We start from the raw sequence: 22602 nt of genomic DNA on the forward strand, positions 1-22602 counted from the left end.
TACTGTCTAGATGTAGCTGCCAAGAGACCCCCAGACTTCCCGGGCCTCTGTCTAGAGTGCCAAGAGACGGCGAGAACGCCGTGCCACTTGCATGCTCTGTGGGGTGTCCTTCTCCCTTCCCTGGCTGCTGTGCGTGACTTCAATGTTCTCCCCAACCCCCAAACACCAGTACTGACACCAGCTGCAGACCTGGCTCAGGTTAGCTAATGAGGACCAGGCTGGGAATGAAGCCTGAATCCCTAAACCCCAGTCCTGCACCCCACCCCAATCCTGGGGTCTCCGCCGGACAAAAGGAAGCAGCTTGGTTTTCCGTTGTTGTTTTGAGATAGAGTATTTCTCTGGCTCCCAGATGGGAGTGCAGTGGCGTGATCTTGGCTCACTGCAGCCTCCGCCTCCCGGGTTCAAGCAATGCTCGTGTCTCAGCCTCCCCAGTAGCTGGGATTACAGGTGTGCGCCACAACACCCAGCTAATTTTTGTATTTTTAGTAGGGACGGGGTTTCACCACGTTAGCCAGGCTGGTCTCAAACTCCTGACCTCAAGTGATTCCCCAGCCTCGGCCTCCCAAAGTGGAAGCGGCTTATTTTTAAGGAGAAAACTCCCATGGAAAGGAATCAGCACCTCCTCTGTCAACATTTCACTTCTCTGAAAAGACCCGCACTTCCAACTACAAAGTGCTTTGTAAACACAAGAATGAAGCTGGGCGAGGTGGCTCATGCCTGTAATCCCAGCACTTTGGGAAGCTGAGGTGGGCAGATCACAAGGTCAGGAGTTTGAGACCAGCCTGACCAATATGCTGAAACCCCGTCTCTACTAAAAACACAAAAATTAGTTGGGTGTGGTGGCGTGTGCCTGTAATCCCAGCTACTCAGGAGGCTGAGGCAGGAGAATGGCTTGAACTCAGGAGGTGGAGGTTGCAATGAGCCGAGATCACGCCACTGCACTGTAGCCTGGGCAACGGAGCGAAACTCCATTTCAAAAAAAAAAAAAGAATGAGAACACATGGACACAGGGAGGGGAACAGCACACACAACAAAATTTAAAAACAGGTGAAAATAATTTTAGTAATATTTTTACTACTACTGATATCATCAAAATATTATTATTTCAACAAGTAATTAATCTAAACATGATTGAGATGTCTTGTGTTATTTTCATCATACTAAGCCTTTAATATTTGGTGTGTATTTTACACTCACAGCACATCTCAGTTTGGACTCTCCATGTTTCAAGCGCTAAATAGCCGTGTGTGTCCGCTGTCCATCTACCATACTGGACAGCGTTGATCTGAAATCCCATCTGTATGCATCACCATCATATTTGCAGAGACCCCATCTCAGCAGCACAGCTGAGGCTCATCCGCAAAAGCACCTGCAACTTCTCTACAACCTCCCACATCACCTCCAAACACATCCTCATGTCATCTGCCAACACACCCGTAGCTCACAGCCCAATGTCTAAATCTCATTGCAGCCATCTTCAGAGAAAGCACTTACTAAAGGGGTATACTTGATTCCACATCTGATTTGACCTGCAAATCTTCCCTTCCCTTTGCATACATTTGCATCTAATTTGTATGTCAACCTAAATGCACTGGCAGAGCCTCAGATCATCATCTCAAAGTCAGGGGGGTGTGGGGCTGGGAAGGCCTCCAGGTGTTCCTCCTCCTGCTTCCACTGGGGCTCTTGATCCTCCTCCTCTTCCTCGCTGCTCTCCTCCTCCTCCTCCAATATGGTGACCAGTTCCTCCCTCAGCGCTCCCATCTCCAGCCCCAGGCTGCACAGCTGTCCCAGCAGCTGGACATCAACTCGGCGCAGGTTCTCCTGCCGGTAGGAAGGGGACGTCACAGGGATGCCACCCCAGAGAGCAAGGGTCTCGCCAGGACCTGGATGAGAGCAGGTCCCAACTCATGTCCTGGCCATGGTGCCTGGGCAGGGTCCTCACTGTGCCCGTGGATCCTAACTGCCTTCCTGCTTCTCAGAGTGTATCTTGATCTCTGACTCTGTCTCTGTCTTTATCTCTCCATTTCATTGTCCCTGACTTCTCTCTCTCTCTCTCAGTAATATGTCTCCTCCCTCTCTTATCTATCTCTGTCCCTGTTTCCCTTTGTCTGTCTCTGTCCCCATTTATTTTTTGTCTTTCCATGTCCCTGTCTCTCTGTCTCTGTTTTGCTATTTCTCTGCCCCTGCCTTTGGCTCTCTTTCTCTCGCTCACCCTGTCTCCGCCCTCCTCAACTTTCTCAAATTCAGTCTGAGTCCCTCTGTCTCTGTTCCTGCTCTCAGTCTCTGCTTCCCACCTCTGTCCCTCTCTTTGGGGATCTCCCTGTCCCACCTCTGTTCCCGTCCCTCACTATATGTCTCTCTCTGTGTCTGTACACGCCTCTCATGTCTCTGCTTCTGTCTCTCAGATTCTGTCTTTCAATCTCTGGCCCTCTCTATTTTCGTTCATTTCCATTCATTCTCATTTACTCTGTCTCTCTCTCTTTCCCTTCCAAACCCCACTCACCAGCTCCTCCCTGATCCACAGCAGACTATTCCAGGCACCTCCAGTGTCTGCCCCTGCAGTCCTGAGAGTCTGACCAGGGATTTCCACTGGGGGGACCTCCCTCAGGGCCTGGGGGGGTGGGCCCAGCCCCGGAGGCACCAGTCCAGCCTGACTCAGCTGCCTCCACAGCTCCATGGTCTCTGAGCTATGGCTGCCAGGAGCAGGAAGTAGCAAGGTCCAGGGTGGCTCGGTCCCCCGGGGAGCTGTGTGCGTGGTGGAGAGTAAAGGGCAGAGGGAGTGGGATGGGGGTTCCTGGCAAAGGTATCCCAAAGTCCACTCTTCAGAGAAAATCAGCTGGCCTTGTGCTTTTGTTTTTCCTTCTGAAGTCTAACCTCAACTCTGCTCAAAGGGTTCAAACACAGCCTCTTGCAGAGGTCAAACTCTGCCCCTCCCTGCCTATCTCAGGTCTGACCCCCCAGGGGCGCTCAGTGTCTGTAGATGCCTGGCACCCTCTGTCCTTCCACCTGCCCCCCACCACCTCTCCAGCCTCTCCTCAGCCTCCATTTGACCTCTGGCTTCCCCATAGCTTGGTCCTTGCTTGTCCTCTTAGCGCAGGTCATCCCAGGGCTTTCCCACCAGTGTGCCTTTGCGGGCAGGAATGGCTCCTAGGGGCACCAACAGAGCAATCCCTCAGAGACTAATTTCTTAGTCTCTTCCAGCTTCTGGAAGCCACCTGCCTTCCTTGGCTCTTAGCCCCTTCCTTCATCACCCCAACCTTCTCTATCTATGATCATCACATCTCCTGTTGATGCTGACCCTCCTGTCTCCCTCTGAGAGGCCCCTTGTGATTACATTGGACCTACCCAATTGCCCATGGTAAGGGTAATCTCCCATCTCAAGTTTCTTAACTTTGTCGCATCCTCAAAGTCCCTTTTTCTTTTCTTTTTTTTCTGGAGACAGAGTCTCACTTTGTCGCCCAGGCTGGAGTGCAGTGCACAATCTCGGCTCACTGCAACCTCACTGCAACTTCCACCTCCTAGGTTCAAGCGATCCTGCCACCTCAGCCTCCAGAGTAGCTGGGATTACAGGCATGCACCACCCCACCCGGGTAATTTTTGTACTTTTAGTAGAGACTGGGTTTCACCATGTTAGCCAGGCTGGTCTCGAACTCCCGACCTCAGGTGATCCACCCGCCTCGGCCTCCCAAAGTGCTGGGATTACAGGCGTGAGCCACCGCGCCCAGCCCCAAGTCCCTTTTACCATAGAAAGTAACATAGTCACAGCATCCAGGGATTCACAGGTATGAGTATCTGGGGGAGAGGGTCCGTTATTCAGCCGCCACACCCACCCTCCTAAACCTGCTGCCCTTTCAGTTTCCTCATGTGCACAGCCATGCCAGTCTGCTTTTAGTTTCTCAATCTATTGGCTTAGCCTTCAAAACAAATCCAGGATTTGGGCACTTCTCACCATTTCCTCTGCCCTATCCCCATTCATCTCTTGCCTAGACTGTTACAGTAGCCTCTTGTACTGGTCCCCTGCATCCACCCTTGCCCTCTAAGGCAAGGGTCCCCAATCCCTGGCCTGAGGACCAGTACCAGCCCCTGACCTGTCATGATCTGGGCCACACAGCAATAGATGAGCAGCAGGTAAGTGAGCATTACCGCCTGAGCTCCGCTTCCTGTCAGATCAGCGGTGGCATTAGATTCTCATAGGAAGCAAACCCTACTGTGAACTGTGCGTGTGGGGGATCTAGGTTGCCTGCTCCTTATGAGAATCGAATGCCTGATGATCTCAGGTGGAACAGTTTCACCCCAAAACCATCCCCACCCCACATCCTGCCCCCTGGTCTATGGAAAAATTGTCTTCCACAAAACCAGTCCCTGGTAACAAAATGGTTGGGGACCACTGCTCTAAGGTACATTCTCCACCTGGCAGAGATAATCTTTACAAAATGTAAATCTGATTTTAACACTTCCTTCTTCCCACTGTGAATAGAATAAAACCCTACCAGGCCTGCACCGTCAGCCCCTGCCCATCTCTTAACCCAGTCTCCTATCTCTGTCTACAAGCTGGTTCTCACCTCAAGGCCTCTCTGCTCTAGAGGCTACCTCTCCCTGCAGCTCTTTTCCCTTAGATCTTTGAATGGCTCTTTCCTTATCATTCACTTCCACTTCAATGTCACCTCTTCAGAGAGGCCTTTGCTGATGGCCCTACGCCCCAGTCACTTTTTTTTATCCGCTTATTATCAAAATTACCTTGCTGATTCCTTTGTTTCTTATCCATCCTCTCCCATATCCATGCTGTCCCAGCCCAGAATGTTGACTCCCTGAGAGAGGGACTGGGTCTGTCCTGCTCACTATGGTAATCTGGGCACCTAGAACAGTGCCTGCCATCATGTGGTAAGTGCTCAGTAAATATTCTTGGAATGAATGAATGAATACTGCTATCCACAAGACTTCACAATGGCTCTTCATGCTGCTATCTAGCTTTGAACTCCGAACTGGTCTTGAGATCTCACCTCAGTCTCTAACCTTGAAGTCTAACCTCTTCACCCACTCTTTCTCTTACCTGACCCTAATTTAAAAAAATGACGTGGTCAGCTTTTCGGCCCCCTCATTCCCTGTTTTAAAGAGGTAGTGAGAGGAAACTGGAAGAACAAGAAAGCTCAGGGAGACTGCAATTGCAGTCAGGAAAGAAAGAGACTCTGCCGGGAAGGACACCCCATCTTCTCCTAGGGAAAGATTGTGGAGTCCTGGTTTTTTGTTTTGTTTTGTTTTTCAACTTTTTGTTTTCAGAGACAGCGTCTGCTGTATCGCCCAGGCTGGAGTGCAGTGGCGCAATCACAGCCCACTGCAACTTCGACCTCCCTGGCTCAAGCATCCTCCCACCTCAGCCTCGTAAGTAGCTGGGACCACAGGCATGCACGGCTAATATTTTATTTTTTGTTTCCATATTTTTTTGTGGAGATAAGGTCTCCTCTATGTTGCCCAGGCTGGTCTTGAACTTCTGGCTTCAAGCGATGCTCTCGCCTCAGCCTCCACAAAGTGCTGGGCTCACAGGTGCGTGAGTCAACGCGCCCGACCTGTGTCTGGTTTTGAAGCTGGGGAGAGGGTGCTGTGAGCAATCCCTAAACCCTAGGAGAGTAAAAAGTGCGTGCACCTTTAAGAGGACGGTTAGAAAACGCGGGGCGTGGCCACAGGAGTATAAGTTCGCCCTGGCTCAGGCTAGTGGGATAAGACCGACCCCTTCCGGTTACGTAATCTTAGCAAGATGGCGGCTCCCTGGCTGGTAAGTGACCGGAGTTCTAGAGCCCTAAATTTGAAGTCCGCTCTGCAGCCTCCGCATTCAAGACTCTGTTGGCGGCCACGAGAGCAAACTGCTGTGAGGCAGCGGCTAAGACTGGCAAGCCCCGTAATGGGAGTGCAAACCTGTGGCTACTGGGGGCCAGGAAGGATCTGTGGGGGTCGCAGGCGGAGGAGACGCTTTAGCGACGCACGGACTTGGCTGAGAGTATCCAGTGGGGATGAGGGAGTGACTTCCGAAGAGCGACGCGACTAACCAATCAGAGGGAGGGATGACACAAGGAGCTAATGGACAGGCAAGGGTGGGGCCTGTAGGATAAGAGGGCTTGAAAGGGATTGATTGTTTAAGGATGTGGGATTTGGTCCTAGGAGACCGAAGGATAAATGTAAGAAAAGTTCGTGGGAAATTGCCTAATTTTTACAGAAAACTTAAAAGCATGATGGGCGGGGGAACCAAGAGGTCAATTTGGGGGTTCCAAGGGCATGATATGGGTGAAATTAAGAGGAGAATTTGAGATATTCTCTCAGAGGATTTAGAAAGAATTGGGTAAAATCAAGGAATGAATTTAGGGAAAATTAAAGAAGTTGGCAGCTTTAAATTTTTAAGGAAAATAAGGGTGTGGGTAAAATTATGGAGAGAATTTGAAAAAAAAATTTTTTTTGGTTAAAGCAAAGAGAAACGGGTAGATTAAGAGGAGACCTTGAAATCAAAATTGAAGCGTTTGGGGGCTTCTTCCCTGTGGCCACACCCCTCCACTTTCTTACTCTCCTCTTCAAAGCTCATGCTTTTTTTACCCTTCTCGGTTCAGGGGTGTCCAATCTTTTGGCTTCCCTGGGCCACGTTGTTCGAAGAAGAATTGTCTTGGGCCACACATAAAATACACCAACCATAACTGATGAGTCAAAAAAAAAATCACACAAAAAAATCCTCCCAATGTTTTAAGAAAGTTTGCATGTTTGTGTTGGGCTGCATGCAGGCGGCGGATTGGACAAGCTTGGTTGGGTTTAGGGATTGCTCAGAGCGCCCTCTCCATGAGGTTTGGAGATACGTTTTTAAGATTATATTTTGGGGAAAGAAGTCATTTGGGAAAACCCCAGGAGAAGAATTGGGTAATTAAGGGGCAAATCTGTGGGAAATTAAGAGGCCAAAGAATGCAGGTTTTGAGTGATAAGGGTTTGGGGGAAAGTTAGAGGAAGAATTTAGGAAAATCAACAGTATATGGCTAGTCAAAGAGAGAATTTAGGGTTGACTAAGGGGAGGAGGAACTTGGAAAAAACATGGGGAAATTTTTGGAATCTCAGACAATTTTGAAGTTTCGAAGGAAGAACTTAAGGCGAGTTGGGAAGCAGAGGGATTGAGGTTCATGGAGCAAGAACTGGGGGATCCAGCTCTGTGTCTCCCAGGAGGCTCCAGGCTCAGCTCCTTTCCTCTCCCCCTCCCCAGTCCCTGCGCCTGGTGGCCCCCATGTGGAACGGGACCAGGGGCATCCATCGCCTGGGTGGGGCAGTGGTCCCAGAGGGCAATCAGAAGAAGGAAAGGACGATGCTCCAGTTCCTAACCAACCATTTCTACGATGTGGAGGCTCTGAGGGGTTACTTGCTCCAAAGAGAGATGTCCAAGGTGCATATGAAAAATCGGTGAGAATCCCTGGCCTGCAAGACCCTGTGGAGACCCTGGCCCACCAGAGCCCAGGTCCTGTCCTTGCCATTCCCAGGCAGCACTGTGGCTTCCAGTGCCAGCCTTGTCTCTTGCAGCTCCATCTCCAACCTGTACCCTTCTCAAGGACTCCAGCTCACATAGGCAGCTTGCCACCCACCAGCTCTACTCAGAGTCTAACTGGCATCTCAAACATAACATGGCTAAAACCAAACCCTGATTTCTCCCCAAAAAACATCTGCTCACTCCCAAGCCTTCCCATCCCAGTAAACGCTAGTGCTGCCCACCCAGTTGTTCAGGCCAAATTCCTTTTTTTTTTTTTTTTTTTGAGACGGAGTCTCACTCTGTCACCTAGGTGCGATTTCAGCTCACTGCAAGCTCCGCCTGCCGGGTTCACACCATTCTCCTGCCTCAGCCTCCCGAGTAGCCAGGACTACAGGTGCCCGCCACCACGCCCATCTAATTTTTTGTATTTTTAGTAGAGGTGGTGTTTCACCATGTTAGCCAGGCTGGTTTCGATCTCCTGACCTTGTGATCTGCTTGCCTTGGCCTCCCAAAGTGCTGGGATTACAGGCCTGAGCCACCGTGCTCGGCCTGTTCAGGCCAAATTCTAAGGAGTCATCCCTAATTCCTCTCTTTGCTTCCCTGCCCTCCACATCCAGACCATCAATAAAATACTAGAATATCTCTAATTTGACCAGTTCTCACTGCCTTCACCATTCATAACCTGATCCAAGTCCCTTTGTTTTATAATTGAATCATTCAATAACTGGTTTTTTGTTCCTATTTTTTTTTTTTTTTTTTTTTTTTTTTTCTTGGTGACTTTTTCTTTTTTTGTCACCCAGGCTGGAGTGCAGTGGCCAGAGCTCAGCTCACTGCAAGCTCCACCTCCCGGGTTTACGCCATTCTCCTGCCTCAGCCTCCCGAGTAGCTGGGACTACAGGCGCCCGCCACCTCGCCCGGCTAGTTTTTTGTGTGTGTTTTTTTTTAGTAGAGACGGGGTTTCACCATGTTAGCCAGGATGGTCTCGATCTCCTGACCTCGTGATCTGCCCGTCTTGGCCTCCCAAAGTGCTAGGATTACAGGCTTGAGCCACCGCGCCCGGCCATTCTTTTTTTTTTTTTCCCCCCCCCTCCGAGACGGAGTCTTGCTCTGTCTCCCAGGCTGGGGTGCAGTGGCACAATCTAAGCTCACTGCAACCTCTGCCTCCCGGGTTGAAGCAGTTCTCCTGCCTCAGCCTTCCGAGTAGCTGGGATTACAGGCACCTGCCACCAGGCCCGGCTGACTTTTGTATTTTTAGTAGAGACGGGTTTTCGCCATATTGGCCAGGCTGCTCTCAAACTCCTGACCTCAGGTGATCAGCCTGCCTTGGCCTCCCAAAGTGCTGGGATTACAGGCATGAGCCACCATGCCTGGCCAAAATTTGTTTTGTTTGAGACGGAGTCTCGCTGTGTCTCCCATGCTAGAGTGCAGTCGTGTGATCATGGCTTACTGCAACCTTTGCCTCCCGGGTTCAAGCAATTCTCCCGCCTCAGCCTCCCAAGTAGGTGGGATTACAGTCACACGCCACCATGCCTAATTTTTCTATTTTTAGTAGAGCTGGGGTTTCACCATGTTGGCCAGACTGGTCTCGAGCTCCTGACCTCAGATGATCCACCTGCCTCAGCCTCCCAAAGTGCTGGGATTATAGGTGTGGGCCACAACACCTAGCCTATCCCATACTTTTATATAATCTACAAAGCAGCTCAAGGAATCTTACCATCACCAGCTCAAAACCTTCAAATGAGAACCAATCTCCAAGGCCTAAAACATAGCCCCTACTGAGCTTTGAGACCCCCTGACCAGGACTCCACTGGCCCCCTGTCAGCATGACATCCCAATTTCTTTTTTGTTCTTCTTCTTTTTCTTTTTTTTTTTTTTTTTTTTGTTTTTTTGAGACTGAGTCTCGCTCTGTTGCCCAGGCTGGAGTGCAGTGGCACAATCTCGGCTCACTGCAAGCTCTGCCTCCCATGTTCACGCCATTCTCCTGCCTCAGCCTCCTGAATAGCTGGGACTACAGGTGCCCGCCACCGCGCCTGGCTAATTTTTTTTGTATTTTTAGTAGAGACGGGGTTTCACCGTGGTCTTGATCTCCCGACCTCGTGATCCTCCCGCCTCGGCCTCCCAAAGTGCTGGGGTTACAGGTGTGAGCCACTGCGCCCGGCGACATCCCTATTTCTTATTTATTCAGCCATCCTAATTCGAGTCTCTGAGCCTTTATACTCTGTTCCTTCTCACCACTCAAATCTCTGCTCAAATGTCACCTCCTCCAATTAACGCCCAAACTCAGCCTCCACCGTCCCCACCCCTCTGCTCCCCACCCCTCCCAGTCAGCCTCTCTGCTTTATTTGGTCGTGGAATTGACATTCTCTGCAATTTGCTGTTATTTCCTGGGCTGTTATCTGTTTCTCCCTGTATAATGGCTTGGATTACTGCACTAATCTCCAGACTGGGCAAGGATGTTATCTGCCTTAGTCACCACGTTGCCCCCAGTGCCCAGCACTTAGTAGGTGGGCAATAAATATTTTCAGCCTGTCTCAGTCTGTCTGCATGCCTGGTTTGCTGGACTCTGCCCCTCTTAACAGCACTGGGGCATCGTGAGGGCTGTGGTGCTCCCCAGGCCTCTTGCTTAGCTACCGTTTTTTCTGCAGATCCTTCACCTGGCTGGAGGAGCAACATGGTCCATACAGTGCAGGTGCCTTTTTCATCCTGAAGCAAGGAGGCGCAGTCAAGTATGACCGCTAAGGTGTTAGAACGGGCTGGGGGCAGGTGGTGGGGTATCTCTCTAACGTCCAGGTTCTGCAGTCACACAGGCTTCAGAGTCCCCTGGTCTCTGCCGCCTTCTGGCTCTGTGGCTTGGGACTTGTTCCTGAGCTTCAGTTTTGTCATGTGTAAAATGGGATGGTGATCATTTCTAACCTACAAGTTTTGCTATAAAGACTGAATGGGGGCCAGGCGTGGTGGCTCACGCCTATAATCCCAACGCTTTGGGAGGCCAAGGTGGGCGGATCACCTGAGGTCAGGAGTTCAAGAGCAGCCTGGCCAAAATGGCAAAACCCCATCTCTACTAAAAACACAAAACTTAGCTGGGTGTGTGGTGGCGGGCGCCTATAATCCCAGCTACTGGGGAGGCTGAGGCAGGAGAATCGCTTGAACCCAGGAGGCGGAGGTTGCAGTGAGCCGAGATTGCACCACTGCACTCTAGCCTAGGGGACAGGGCAAGACTCCATCTCAAAAGTGTCATCAAAAAAAAAAAAAAAAAAAAGACTGAACGGAGCTGGGCACAGTGGCTCATGTCTGTAATCCCAGCACTTCGGGAGACTGAGACAGGAAGATCACTTGAGGCCAGGAGTTTGAGACCAGCCTCAGCAGCTTTGTGAGACCCTGTCTCTACAAAAAATATTTTAAATTAGCCAGGTGCAGTGGCACATGCTTGTGGTCCCAACTACTCAGGAGGCCGAGGCAGGAGAATCGCTTCAGCCCAGGAGGCTACAGTGAGCTATAGTCACACCACTGAACTCTAGCCTGGGCAATAGAGCGAGACCTTGTCACAAAAAATAATAATAGGCAGGGCACGGTGGCTCACACCTGTAATCCCAGCACTTTGGGAGGCCAAGGCTGGTGAATCATCTGAGGTCAGGAGTTCGAGACCAACCTAGCCAACATGGTGAAATCCTGTCTCTACTAAAAATACAAAATTAGCTTGGCATGGTGGTGCACGCCTCTAATCCCAGCTACTTAGGAGACTGAGGCAGGAGAATCCCTTAGAAGCCGGGAGGTAGAGGTTGCAGTGAGCCAAGATCGCGCCACTGCACTCCATCATGGGCGACAGAGCAAGACCGTCTCAAAATAAAAATAATAATGGCTGGGCGTGGTAGCTCACGCCTATAGTCCCAAGCACTTTGAGAGGCCAAGGCAGGTACAGCACTTGAGCCAGGAGTTCAAGATCAGCCTTGGCAACATAGTGAAATCCCGTCTCTACCAAAAATACAAAATTACCCAGGCATGGTGGTGCATGCCTGTAATCCCAGCTACCCAGTGAGACCCTGTCAGAGAGAGTGAGAGATTGACTGATTTTGCGATGTAAGAGGCCTAGCAATGCATATGTGCTCAATATATATATATATATATATATATTTTTTTTTTTTTTTTTTTTTAGACAGCGTTTTGCTTTGTCGCCCAGGCTGGAGTGCAACGGCACAATCTCGGCTCACTGCAACCTCCTGGGTTCAAGCAATTCTCCTGCCTGAGCCTCCCAAGTACCTGGGATTATAGGCGCATACCCCCATGCCTGGCTAATTTTTTGTATTTTTGGTAGAGACAGGATTTCACCGTGTTGGCCAGACTGGTCTCCAACCCCTGACCTCAAGTGATCCACCCACCTCGGCCTCCCAGAGTGCTGGGAATTACAGGCGTGAGCCACCGGCAGCACCTGGCCTGTGCTCAATACTGTTTTTCTTTCTTTCCTCCTTCCCCGCCTCCTTTCTCCTTCCCTTTCTCTTTCCTTTGCTTTTTTTCTTTTTCGGAAAAGACTGTTCACATAGACTTCATCGACCCCTCCATCTGGTTTGAGCACTTCCTCTGGTAACTTCCTTAGAAACAGTATACATGTTTGAAAATGTCCCTTAACTTTAGCCCATCTACAAGGATTCTTGCATTTACCTCTTTGCTATTATGTTATCTGTAATCTCGCTGACCCTCAGTTTCTAGGTATGTAAAATTGGCAAAACATTCCTTTTTTTTTTTTTTTTGAGACAGCATCTCCCAGGCTAGAGCACAGTGGCGTGGCGTGATCACAACTCACTACAGCCTCGACCTCCTGGGTTCAAGCAATCCTCCCACCTCAGCCTCCCAAGTAGCTGAGACCACAGGTGCAAGCCCCCAAGCCCAGCTAATTTTTGTATTTTTTTGTGGAGACGAGGTCTCACTATGTTGCCCAGGTTGGTCTCAAACTCCTGAACTCAAGTGATTCTCCCACCTCGGCCTCCCAAAGTGCTGGGATTATAGGCGTGAGCCACTGCGCACAGCCAGATGGAGTCTTTTTCTAAGATGGAGTTAGTTATGTCAGAGGTGACCTATACATATTATATAGGGCTGGGGAAGGTTCCGAAGAGGCTGGAGGCCTGGGGCAGGTTCGGCTGCCCTATGACACTCCCTGTCCCGTTTCCAGGTTTCGAGACAAGGAGTGGATCAGGCCAGATAAGTATGGCCATTTCTCTCCAGAGTTCTGGAATTTCCGGGAAGTGCCTGTCGAAGCTGTGGATGCCAGTGACTGTGAAATCAACTACGAGGGCCTGGACAACCTCCGTGAGTGCAGTGGGGTGGAGATGGGACAGGCCTCTACGTTTTCCCTTTGGTGATGGGCTCCAGAAAGGCCCCTGGTGCCATCCTGCCCTCTCCCTACCACAGTCCTCCTGAAGGAGCTCCAGTCCTTGTCGCTGCAGCGCTGCCCCCACGTGGACGACTGGTGTCTCAGCCGCCTCTACCCACTGGCCGACTCGTTGCAGGAGCTCTCGCTGGCCGGTTGTCCTCGCGTCTCTGAACGGGGCCTTGCCTGCCTCCACCACCTCCAGTGAGACCTCAGCTCAGGCTGGGCCCCGTACGCAGGCACCTCTCCCACCTCACACAGATGCAGGAGAGGAAGTGGGGAGGAGCAGTGTTGGGCAGTTCTCATATCCCCCTGCCTCCATCACAAACCTAGAGTATTTGTGGTAGATGAGCAGTCACAGTGAGTCTCTGGAAGAATTAAATGACTCCTGGTTTTTCTTCCTTTTTGTTTTAGTCAAAACTCTATGATACCGATGCTGCTGCAGAACAGCAGGAGCTAGAGTTGCATATTTGCAGTTAACACACTGGGCTTCATGTGCCTGGATAGCTATAAAGATTTTATTTTAGGAAGCTAAGGTTGAAATTCGGGGCGAGTACCTCCCTATACACACACACACTGTCCTTACACTGGCTTCCTGTCCTTCTCCCCCCTTTTCAGGAACCTCCGCAGGCTGGACATCTCGGACCTCCCCGCTGTGTCCAACCCAGGCCTCACTCAGATCTTGGTGGAGGAGATGCTACCCAATTGCAAGGTTGTGGGGGTCGACTGGGCCGAGGGCCTGAAGTTGGGGCCGGAGGAGCAGCCTCAGGACACAGCCAGCCCTGCCCTTGCCTAGCCTTCAGCCCTGTCCCCACTCGAGTGGCTTCTCAGCGGGCTGCATGGAATGTCTGGTAGCTCGCCACACTTCTGGCTTCCATTTGTCTTCACTCAACGTGGGGGTGGGGGAATGGTGCTGGCCAATCACAGGGACAGAGCATGAAGGCCCAGTATTTATTCCTGGCTGCCCTTGGCTAAAAGTCACAGCTCCTGTCACCCTCTCAGACAGCTCTTTCCATGCCCCTTTTCGCCTGGGGAGGTGAAGTCTCAGGCTGTCAGTAGCTGCAGAGAGCCACACTCACCTTGTCAAGAGACTCTTCTCAAATTATCCTTATGTGAGTGCACTGCCATTTCTTGCAGGGACCCTGACTGACACAGGAGCTGCTACTGACACTTTATAGGGATGATTCTCCCCCGTACAAGGCCTCTCTGCTCACTACAGGATGTGCAGCATCCTTTGCCCCACTCACTAAAGGCCAGCACACCCCAGGCCCCATGGTATTGCTGGTTATGGATTTATTGACTTTATATTCCAAATTCAGCTTTTTTGGTCTGCGTTTCTTTAGAAAGGGGATAAGCTTTGTCAGTAGAGGGCACCAAACAGGCATTACAGGAGGAAAGGCACCTGCTTCCTGGTTCCTGTTGGTTGTGCTTCCGCCTCTGGACCCCACAGTGCATGTGGCTTCCCCAGCACCCAGCTCCTGAAGCACCAGGCGGTCAGCAGCTGCCCTTGGCACCCTCCAGCCCCCAGAAGTTGTGTAGGAGACACAGCACCTCCACTGAGGTACCTCTCTGGGAATAACATTCCCCAGCACCCCAGATGGATTTCCAGTCAATTCAGAAGCATTTTACCAGTGAAGCCCTCATTATTCCAGTTCACTGTTAAAGCCAGTAATTCTCTGTATTAAACTTTCCCTGTTCAAGTTACTCTGTAGTTTTTCTCTCCTGACTACATCTTGATGAATACAGAGTTGATACCTGGAGTGTCCCAGGAATAGACTATTAAGATAGGATTCCAGGATTGGTTTGGTTGTGCCTTTGGGCTTGGGTGCAGTGCTGAGCTCTTGCTGATGGGAAACCAGATGCCAGAGGCCCACAGCATGCAGTGGCATCATAATCCCACAAGCGCCTGTGGTTGACAGAGATGAGGCACGTGCCTTGGGACCCCCTGTGGCTGCTGTGCTCAACAGCTGTGGTAGTTGTGACAATTCTAAAGACCAGGGTATTGGATGGATTCTCCAGAGTGCCCCTGAGTGTCCACAGACAGTGACAAGCGTGGGTCTGCTAACTCAGCTCAAGTCACAGTCTGAGAACTAGACAGCTTCCATGACAGCCCCCAGATTTTTGTTGTTTTTTGTTTTTTTGTTTTTGAGACAGAGTCTCGCTATGTCGCCTAGGCTGGAGTGCAGTAGTGCGATCTCTTGGCTCACTGCAACCTCCACCTCCTGGTTTCAAGCAATTCTCCTGCCTTAGCTTCCCAAGTAGCTGGGATTACAGGCGCGCACCACCATACCAAGCCAATTTTTGTATTTTTAGTAGAGACAGCATTTTGCCATGTTGGCCACGCTGTTCTCAAACTCCTGGCTTCAGGTGATCCGCCTGCCTCAGCCTCCCAAAGTGCTGGGATTACAGGTACGAGCCACCATGCCCGGCCCAAAAGTTTTTACTTCTTTGGAATGGGGTCATCTAATTGGACCCAGAGTAAACAGGCAATCTTGAACCCCCAAGTCACTTCAAGCGAGTGACTTATCAGTGTCTGAGGAACCTACCAGCTTTCCTGTGCTTAGAAACCCTGTGATGTGGCCGGCGCAGGGGCTCACACCTGTAATCCCAGCCCTTCAGGAGGCCAAGGAAGGTGGATCATGAGGTCAGAAGTTCAAAACCAGCCTGGCCAACATGGTAAAACCCCATCTCTACTAAAAATACAAAAAAATTAGCTGGGCATGGTGGCGGGCACCTGTAATCCTAGTTACTTGGGAGGCTGAACCCTCCCGAGTAGGAGGATTGCTTAAACCCAGGAGGCAGAGAGGTTGCAGTGAGCTGAGATCGCACCACTGCACACCAGCCTGGGCAACAGTGCAAGACTCTATCTCAAAAAAAAAAAAAAACAGGCCGGGCGCGGTGGCTCACGCCTATAATCCCAGCACTTTGAGAGGCCGAGGCGGGCAGATCATGAGGTCAGGAGATCAAGACCATCCTGGCTAACATGATGAAATCCCATCTCTTCTAAAAATACAAAAAAATTAGCCGGGTGTGGTGGCAGGCGCCTGTAGTCCCAGCCACTCGGGAGGCTGAGGCAGGAGAATGGTGTGAATCTGGGAGGCAGAGCTTGAAGTGAGCGGAGATCACACAACTGCACTCCAGCCTGGAGGACAGAGTCAGACTCTGTCTCAAAAAAAAAAAAAAAGAAGAAACCTTGTGATGACCTCACCAGGGGCAGACACCTTGAAAGTGGTTGTCCATTCTTTTTTTTTTTTTTTTTTTCTTAATTAGAGATAAGATCTCACTATGTTGCCCAGGCTGGTCTCAAACTCCTGGGCTCAAGTGATCCTCCCCTCTTGGCCTCCCAGAGTACTGGGATTATAGGGGTGAACCACTGTCCCACCCGTTTTTTTTTTTCTCATGGCCAGCTCTTACACAGAAATAACAGATACACCCCATTCTTCTTAAGACTCACCACAAGTGCTCCTTGCTGCCTCGAGACTCATTAATACCTAGGAGTCAAATCAGCTTGCTCCAGGTGGACAGGTGCCAGCTTTTACACGATGAGAATGACAAGGCTTCACAAATATACAGAGTCAGAAACTTGGGGAATGCATGCAGAAGTGTATTTTAAGGATGTGACACCAATGAGCGTGGATGTAACGCTAGCTCAGGCCAAATTTACTGGCATGAGTGCGCTTTCTAGAGCTTCTGGATTTCATGGGTTACCTTGTGCAGCTGGACCTGGTTCTAATAGCTTGCTTGGGTACCTAACCGGAACTTGGATCCAACAGTGGCCTAAAGTTAATGAGGCAGAGAGACCAGAACTGCCCTAGCGTAAGATGGATGAGGGGAGTCCCAAGGCTTGGGGAGATGGAAGTGTTGGATTGGAATGATCATGTTCCACCAGCATGTCCACCCTCCAACCATGTTCCCCAAGAAGGCACCCCTTACTGGCCAATCCCATGGTAGAGTTAATCATTCTGTATATTGAACTTTCCCTATTCCCATTCCTGTGTGGTTTCTCTCTCCTGATTGGACCCAGACTGAGGCACATGGCAAAGGCAAAAAGAAAGGCACCCTCCGAAGCTTCCTAATGCTTCCAGGAAGAGCAGCACCCCCTGCCCCCAGAAGCTAGATGAGCTCAGGGGGCCTGGAGTCCCTCTCTCCCAGCCCCAGGGTAGAGTGAACTTACAGACTCTCTCGGGAGGTGCGCGGGCTCCTGCCCCCAGCCCCTAGCTGTCATTTCCCACTCCAGCTATTATTCCATTAATATTCACCACTTCCTCCCCACTCTCTTCCTCCAGCTGTTCCCACAGGCTCCATTATTCAAATCTGCGGGGAGGAAGTCAGGGCTGGACAGATGAACTGCTGCTGCGGACAGACTGGGTTCCTGCCGTGATGGGGCCAGGCCTACCCAAAACCAGGGTGGAGTGAAGGGGTCAGCCCAGGCTTAGTGGGAGCCCCTTAGTCCCACCCCATGTCTTGGGAGGTCTTCAGAGAGCTGATGCAGTACCAACAGCAGGGACCTCTGGAGGGCAGGGACGCACACACAGGCAGGCACCCTCTCCTGCGCCAGGGAGCTGGATGTGAGTGTTCCCAGAGTCACGGTGCCCCTGGGGGAGGGGCGGGGCCCAGGGCGAGGCAGGCTCCAGGGCTGGAGGCTGGGGGTCGGGAGGGATTCCCACCCTGCTGGGCAGGCAGCCCGGGTGGAGGAGGTACAGGGGTCAGCTTAGGATGGAGGAGGTACAGGAGGTCAGCTTAGCTCCCGGGGTTCGCTGTGCGCCCCACCCTGTCACCCTCTATTGCCCTTGAAGCTCCAGTCTTTTCCTCTCCTGTTCTTCCCCTTGGCTCCCTCTCCGCCACTCCCCGGGGTCTGCCTCAGAAGCCTGAGTCCCTCCCCTCTGCCCTCCACCTGCCTCTCTCAACCTCTCTTTCCCCCGTGAGCACCCCACAGGGCTTCCGCAACCCCTTATCTTTCTTGGATCTCCATTTCCCTCCCCCTCTCCCTCCCGGCCACCTTCCCACTTTCCTGTCTTCTCTCTCTCCCCCCCTCAGCTCTCTCCATCGCCTGTCTCACCCCAGTTCTCCTCTCTCCGCTCCCTGGCCGTCCCTTCCCTCTCCACAATGTCTGTGTCTCTCCTCCTCCTCACCAGCCCCCTTCCCCCCACCTCACCCTGACCGGGCAGCTACAACAAACCTCTCTCTCTGGCAGGCCCGCCGATCCCTTCCCACTCAGCACATTCACTGCCGCCTCCTGGCCATGGGCGCAGCCGGATGCCAGCCTCTCAGCCTCCCCATCTCTGCCTCAGTGGGACCCTGCCTCACCCTGGTCACTCTGACACTCCCCAGCCAAGGCCAGCCCTCAGTCTCACCCTCCCTGGTACCCCCTCCCTCCCCAGGCCCTGGTTCTCCCCTCCTAGGCCTCGCAACACCCCCATCTTGTTTCTGTGGCTGCCCCCTGCACCCTTCCCAGCTGTCTTACCAGAAACCAGCCCTAACACGCCAGAGCTCCATCTCTCAGGTCGGCCTCCTGCCCTCCTCCCTCCCTCCCTCCCTCCCTCCCTCCTGCCTCAGCCCCGCCCCGGCCCCTGGGGCCCTCCCCGCTCCCGCTCCGCTCCCCTCCCCGCCCCTCTGGACTGGCTGGGCAGGGCTGGGCCTGGCCAGTCGACAACGCAGGGGCTGGGGCAGGCAGATCAGAGGGAGCTGAGGGAGGCCTGACCTGAGGCCAGCACCCGGAGCTGGTGGGAGCCAGACCCAGAGGTAAAAAGGCGTGGGATCCCTGGTTCCCCTGTCCCTGGGGTGGGGATGTTGCGGGAGGCAGGCTGGGTTTCTAACCCCAGGGAGCTAGGAATCGTGCTCCTGATTTCCCGGCGAGGGTGATAAATGGAGGGAGAGGGAGGAGATAGACAGCAGTGTCCCTTGTCCTGGATGGAGACCGGGAAGAGGTAGACCCTTGGGCTCTTAGGAAGGTGGAAGCATTTGGACGGAGTGGGAAGAACAGGGTGCTGGAATGGGATTGGAATGGGGGATTCGTAGGTCTAGGAGTAAGGACCAACGGGGTCCCTGGGTCAGGGGAGCTGCTTAGGATCTGGGACTGAGAGAAGCTGTTATGGGGGTTGGCAGGGACTATGGGAGATGGTGAAGCTGTCTGCCTGGGGCCTGGCTGGGCCCTCTCTGGAGGCCCATCCCCACACCCCAACGGCCTCCGTGGCTCCCCTGTGGCTCCCTTGTAGCTCCGCGGCCGCCCCTTCCCCGGGCCAGGCCATGCGCTGCCCCAAGTGCCTTCTCTGCCTGTCAGCACTGCTCACACTCCTGGGCCTCAAAGTGTACATCGAGTGGACATCCGAGTCCCGGCTCAGCAAGGCCTACCCCAGCCCTCGGGGCACCCCGCCAGGCCCCACGCCAGCCAACCCTGAGCCCACCCTACCTGCCAACCTCTCCGCCCGCCTGGGCCAGACTGGCCCACTGCCCTTCGCTTACTGGAACCAGCAGCAGTGGCGGCTGGGTTCCCTACCCAGTGGGAACAGCACTGAAACGGGGGGCTGCCAGGCTTGGGGGGCCGCCGCCGCCGCCGAGATCCCTGACTTCACCTCCTACCCCAAGGACCTCCGCCGCTTCCTGCTGTCAGCAGCCTGCCGGAGCTTCCCACAGTGGCTGCCTGGAGGTGGTGGCGGCCAAGTCTCCAGCTGCTCGGATACTGATGTCCCCTACCTGCTGTTGGCCGTCAAGTCAGAACCAGGGCGCTTTGCAGAACGACAGGCCGTGAGGGAGACGTGGGGCAGTCCAGCTCCAGGGATCCGGCTGCTCTTCCTGCTAGGGTCTCCAGTGGGTGAGGCGGGGCCTGACCTAGACTCACTAGTGGCCTGGGAGAGCCGTCGCTACAGTGACCTGCTGCTCTGGGACTTCCTCGACGTCCCATTCAACCAGACGCTCAAAGACCTGTTGCTGCTGGCCTGGCTGGGCCACCACTGCCCCGCTGTGAGTTTTGTCCTGCGAGCCCAGGATGATGCCTTTGTGTACACCCCTGCCCTGCTGGCTCATCTGCGGGCCCTGCCACCTGCCTCGGCCCGAAACCTCTACCTGGGTGAGGTCTTTACACAGGCCATGCCTCTCCGGAAGCCAGGAGGACCCTTTTACGTGCCTGAGTCCTTCTTCGAAGGTGGCTACCCAGCCTATGCAAGCGGGGGTGGCTACGTCATTGCCGGGCGCCTGGCACCCTGGCTGCTGCGGGCAGCAGCCCGTGTGGCACCCTTCCCCATTGAGGACGTCTATACTGGCCTTTGCATCCGAGCCTTGGGCCTGGTGCCCCAGGCCCACCCAGGCTTCCTCACAGCCTGGCCAGCAGACCGCACTGCGGACCACTGCGCTTTCCGCAACCTGCTGCTAGTACGGCCCCTGGGCCCTCAGGCCAGCATTCGGCTCTGGAAACAACTGCAAGACCCAAGGCTCCAGTGCTGACTCTCGGTGGGGAGGGCGGAGGTGCTGACCTGGCCCGGGCCCTGGCCTGGGCCTCTGGGGCTTGCCCCTGGCTCAGCCCCTCCTTCCAGGTCTTGATGGGAGGGAGGAGGGCCTAGAAGCTGGACAACTTAAGCCACTCCTTGGCCTCCCCAGCCAGGGGCCTGGGCAGGCAAGATGGGGTGGTGGGCTGTTTTTGCCTACTTTTTGTTTTTGAAAAACATGCACTCCCCACTCTGAGGCCTGGGGTTGTTTTTTCATCTGTGGGGCCCTGGAGTGGTGGGGAGCAGGGCTTGGCCACACCCTGGCCATCCTGGATGCTCCCCTGCACCCTTGCTGGGCAGCCTCTGCTGGGCTCCCCGTCACTCTGCTGGACAGCAGGCTTGCCCCATTCTGTGAGAGAGCAGGAGACCATCTCTGGAGGACCAGCCCACCCCCATCCTGTCTGCTGGAGCTAACCTTCCAGCTTGCGAAAGCTTCCGGGGGAAGTAGGTATCTCAAGGGCTTTGACCTTATTTATCTAAGGTAGAGAAGCTGGGGGTGGCCTCAAATCACCCCCAAACTCCAGGAAACAGAGACCAGAGGTGGTAGAGAGCCAGGCGCAGAGACGCAGTTTATTCATGACCTCTGCTGGCCACTCGCACCTGTGCAAGTTCCACAGGCTGACCTGCCGTGTCCACCCCATGCCCAGAGGGGCTTCTAGTCCTGTACACCCCCTCACCCAGCCCCTGGGAGAAGGCACTGTAACAACAAGTGAAAAGGGGGCTGACAGAGCCCCAGCAACTGCTGCAGATACTGTCCCCCGACAATGTAACAGCCTGGAGGAGCAGGGGTGAAGAGCGGCAGCCACCCTGGCCACCGAGTGTTTTAGAGGGAGCTGACTGGGGAAGAGGGTAGTGTGCTGCCAGGTCCCCCTGCTCCCCTTAGAGTGGGGCTACCTCTCGGGGTAGCTGAAGGCGGGTGGGGGTGGACTGAGCAGGCCTCACTTATCAAAGTGCTCCAGTGGGTAGTGCTCCCCGTAGGTCTGCAGGTGACGGGCCAGGGACTCCTGCTGCTTGCGGAGCTGGGCGGGCATCTCCTGATACACGTCTGAGAAGAGCAGGTTGGGGTTGGGTTTGGGCTTCCGCTCGGCCTGCTCAAAGGCCTCCATCACCTGTGGGGACATGGGGCAGTGGGCAGGCAGCTGGCCTCCCATGCAGGGCCCTGCCTCCTCCTGCGGTGCCTCGGCAAGGAGTTAACCACTCCAAGCCTTTGTGTTCCCACCTGGACAATGGAAATGATCATCCTAGCAGAGGTGTAACGAAACACCCCAAATCTCAGCAGGGATCAGGCGCTATGCAAGTGTGTGGATTCATTTAAGGCTTTCAGCAGCCCTAAGAGGTAGGCAGCTGAGCAATGAAGAAACTGAGGCACAGAGAAGGGCAGGGACAGGATGCACAGTGTTGCCCTATGCTGGGTGCTGCCCTCACCACTGGGTTGCAAGGCTCCTGGCTCCTAATGACCAGCCAGGGAGGGTGGCACACTGACTCTGGGCAGGGCACGTACACTGCACACGGTTCGCCACCTACTCCTCAAACCAGCTTCTTTTTTTTTTTTCAAGAGATAGTTTCACTCTGTTGCCCAGGCTGGAATGCAGTGGCGCCATCTCGGATCACTGCAAGTTCCGCCTCCCGGGTTCAAGCGATTCTCCTGCTTCACGTTCCCAAGTAGCTGGGACTACAGGCGTGCATCACCACGCCTGGCTAATTTTTTTTTTTTTTTTTTTGAGATGGAGTCTCACTGTTGTTGCCCAGGTTGGAGTACAATGGTACGATCTCAGCTAACTGCAACCTCTGCCTCCCAGGTTCAAGCAATTCTCCTGCCTCGGCCTCTCGAGTAGCTGGGATTACAGGCACCCGCCACCATGCCCGGCTCATTTTTGTATTTTTATTAGAGATGAGGTTTCACCATCTTGGCCAGGCTGGTCTCAAACTCCTGGCCTCAAGTTATCTGTCCGCCTTGGCCTCCCAAAGTGCTGAGATTACACGCATGAGCCACCACGCCCAGCCCTAATTTTTGTATTTTTAGTAGAGACAGGGTTTGACCATGTTGGCCAGGCTGTTCTCTAGCTCCTGACTTCAAGTGATCTGCCACCTTAGCCTCCCAAAGTGCTGGGATTACAGGCGTGAGCTACCATGCCCAGCCTCAAAACAGTTTCTGAAATGGGCACCACCAGCATCCCCCTTCAAAGACAAGGAAGTGGAGGGCAACGTGCCAAGGACACAGAGCTAGGACACACGTGGCCCCAGCAGCCTGGCTCCACAGGCCACATCTGAGA

The 22602-nt window shown here is 53.3% G+C and overlaps 4 protein-coding genes across 10 annotated transcripts in view; 2 read left to right on the forward strand and 2 right to left on the reverse strand.

The window, feature by feature from the left end:
- Positions 1 to 1054: 1054 nt before the first annotated feature.
- Positions 1055 to 2685, reverse strand: ERICH4 (glutamate rich 4). Its single transcript, XM_023229520.3, has 2 exons — positions 2504 to 2685; positions 1055 to 1821 (listed from the first exon to the last, which is right to left on the reverse strand). Exons 1-2 carry the CDS (start codon positions 2675 to 2677, stop codon positions 1603 to 1605), a joined length of 393 nt encoding a protein of 130 aa, XP_023085288.1. The 5' UTR covers positions 2678 to 2685; the 3' UTR covers positions 1055 to 1602.
- Positions 2686 to 5702: 3017 nt separating this feature from the next.
- DMAC2 (distal membrane arm assembly complex 2) lies at positions 5703 to 14552 on the forward strand. Of its 6 annotated transcripts, XM_023229513.1 has the most exons (6): positions 5703 to 5770; positions 7229 to 7422; positions 10132 to 10212; positions 12651 to 12787; positions 12890 to 13052; positions 13467 to 14552. In XM_023229513.1, the coding sequence occupies exons 1-6, from the start codon at positions 5753 to 5755 to the stop codon at positions 13642 to 13644; spliced, it is 771 nt and encodes a 256-aa protein (XP_023085281.1). In that variant the 5' UTR covers positions 5703 to 5752; the 3' UTR covers positions 13645 to 14552. The 6 variants fall into 6 exon arrangements, with proteins under 6 accessions (XP_023085281.1, XP_023085282.1, XP_023085286.1 ...); XM_023229514.1 differs by lacking the exon at positions 10132 to 10212; XM_023229518.2 differs by lacking the exon at positions 12890 to 13052 and having other exon boundaries at positions 10132 to 10175; positions 13467 to 13769.
- A 3751-nt stretch (positions 14553 to 18303) lies between these two features.
- Positions 18304 to 20527, forward strand: B3GNT8 (UDP-GlcNAc:betaGal beta-1,3-N-acetylglucosaminyltransferase 8). The gene is made up of 2 exons (XM_023229501.2): positions 18304 to 18590; positions 19064 to 20527. Exon 2 carries the CDS (start codon positions 19095 to 19097, stop codon positions 20286 to 20288), a length of 1194 nt encoding a protein of 397 aa, XP_023085269.1. The 5' UTR covers positions 18304 to 18590; positions 19064 to 19094; the 3' UTR covers positions 20289 to 20527.
- A 343-nt stretch (positions 20528 to 20870) lies between these two features.
- Positions 20871 to 22602, reverse strand: part of BCKDHA (branched chain keto acid dehydrogenase E1 subunit alpha) — a 31057-nt gene continuing 29325 nt past the window's right edge. Inside the window, exon 9 of one of the 2 annotated variants that reach the window (XM_023229499.3) lies at positions 20871 to 21438. In XM_023229499.3, coding sequence (XP_023085267.2) covers positions 21268 to 21438 — 171 coding nt within the window. In that variant the 3' untranslated portion in view covers positions 20871 to 21267. The remainder of the gene's footprint in view (positions 21439 to 22602) is intronic. The other variant, XM_023229500.3, reaches the window with a different exon arrangement.

The sequence above is a fragment of the Piliocolobus tephrosceles genome, chromosome 21 (genome assembly GCF_002776525.5).
Source record: "Piliocolobus tephrosceles isolate RC106 chromosome 21, ASM277652v3, whole genome shotgun sequence".
NCBI classification, from domain to species: domain Eukaryota; kingdom Metazoa; phylum Chordata; class Mammalia; order Primates; family Cercopithecidae; genus Piliocolobus; species Piliocolobus tephrosceles.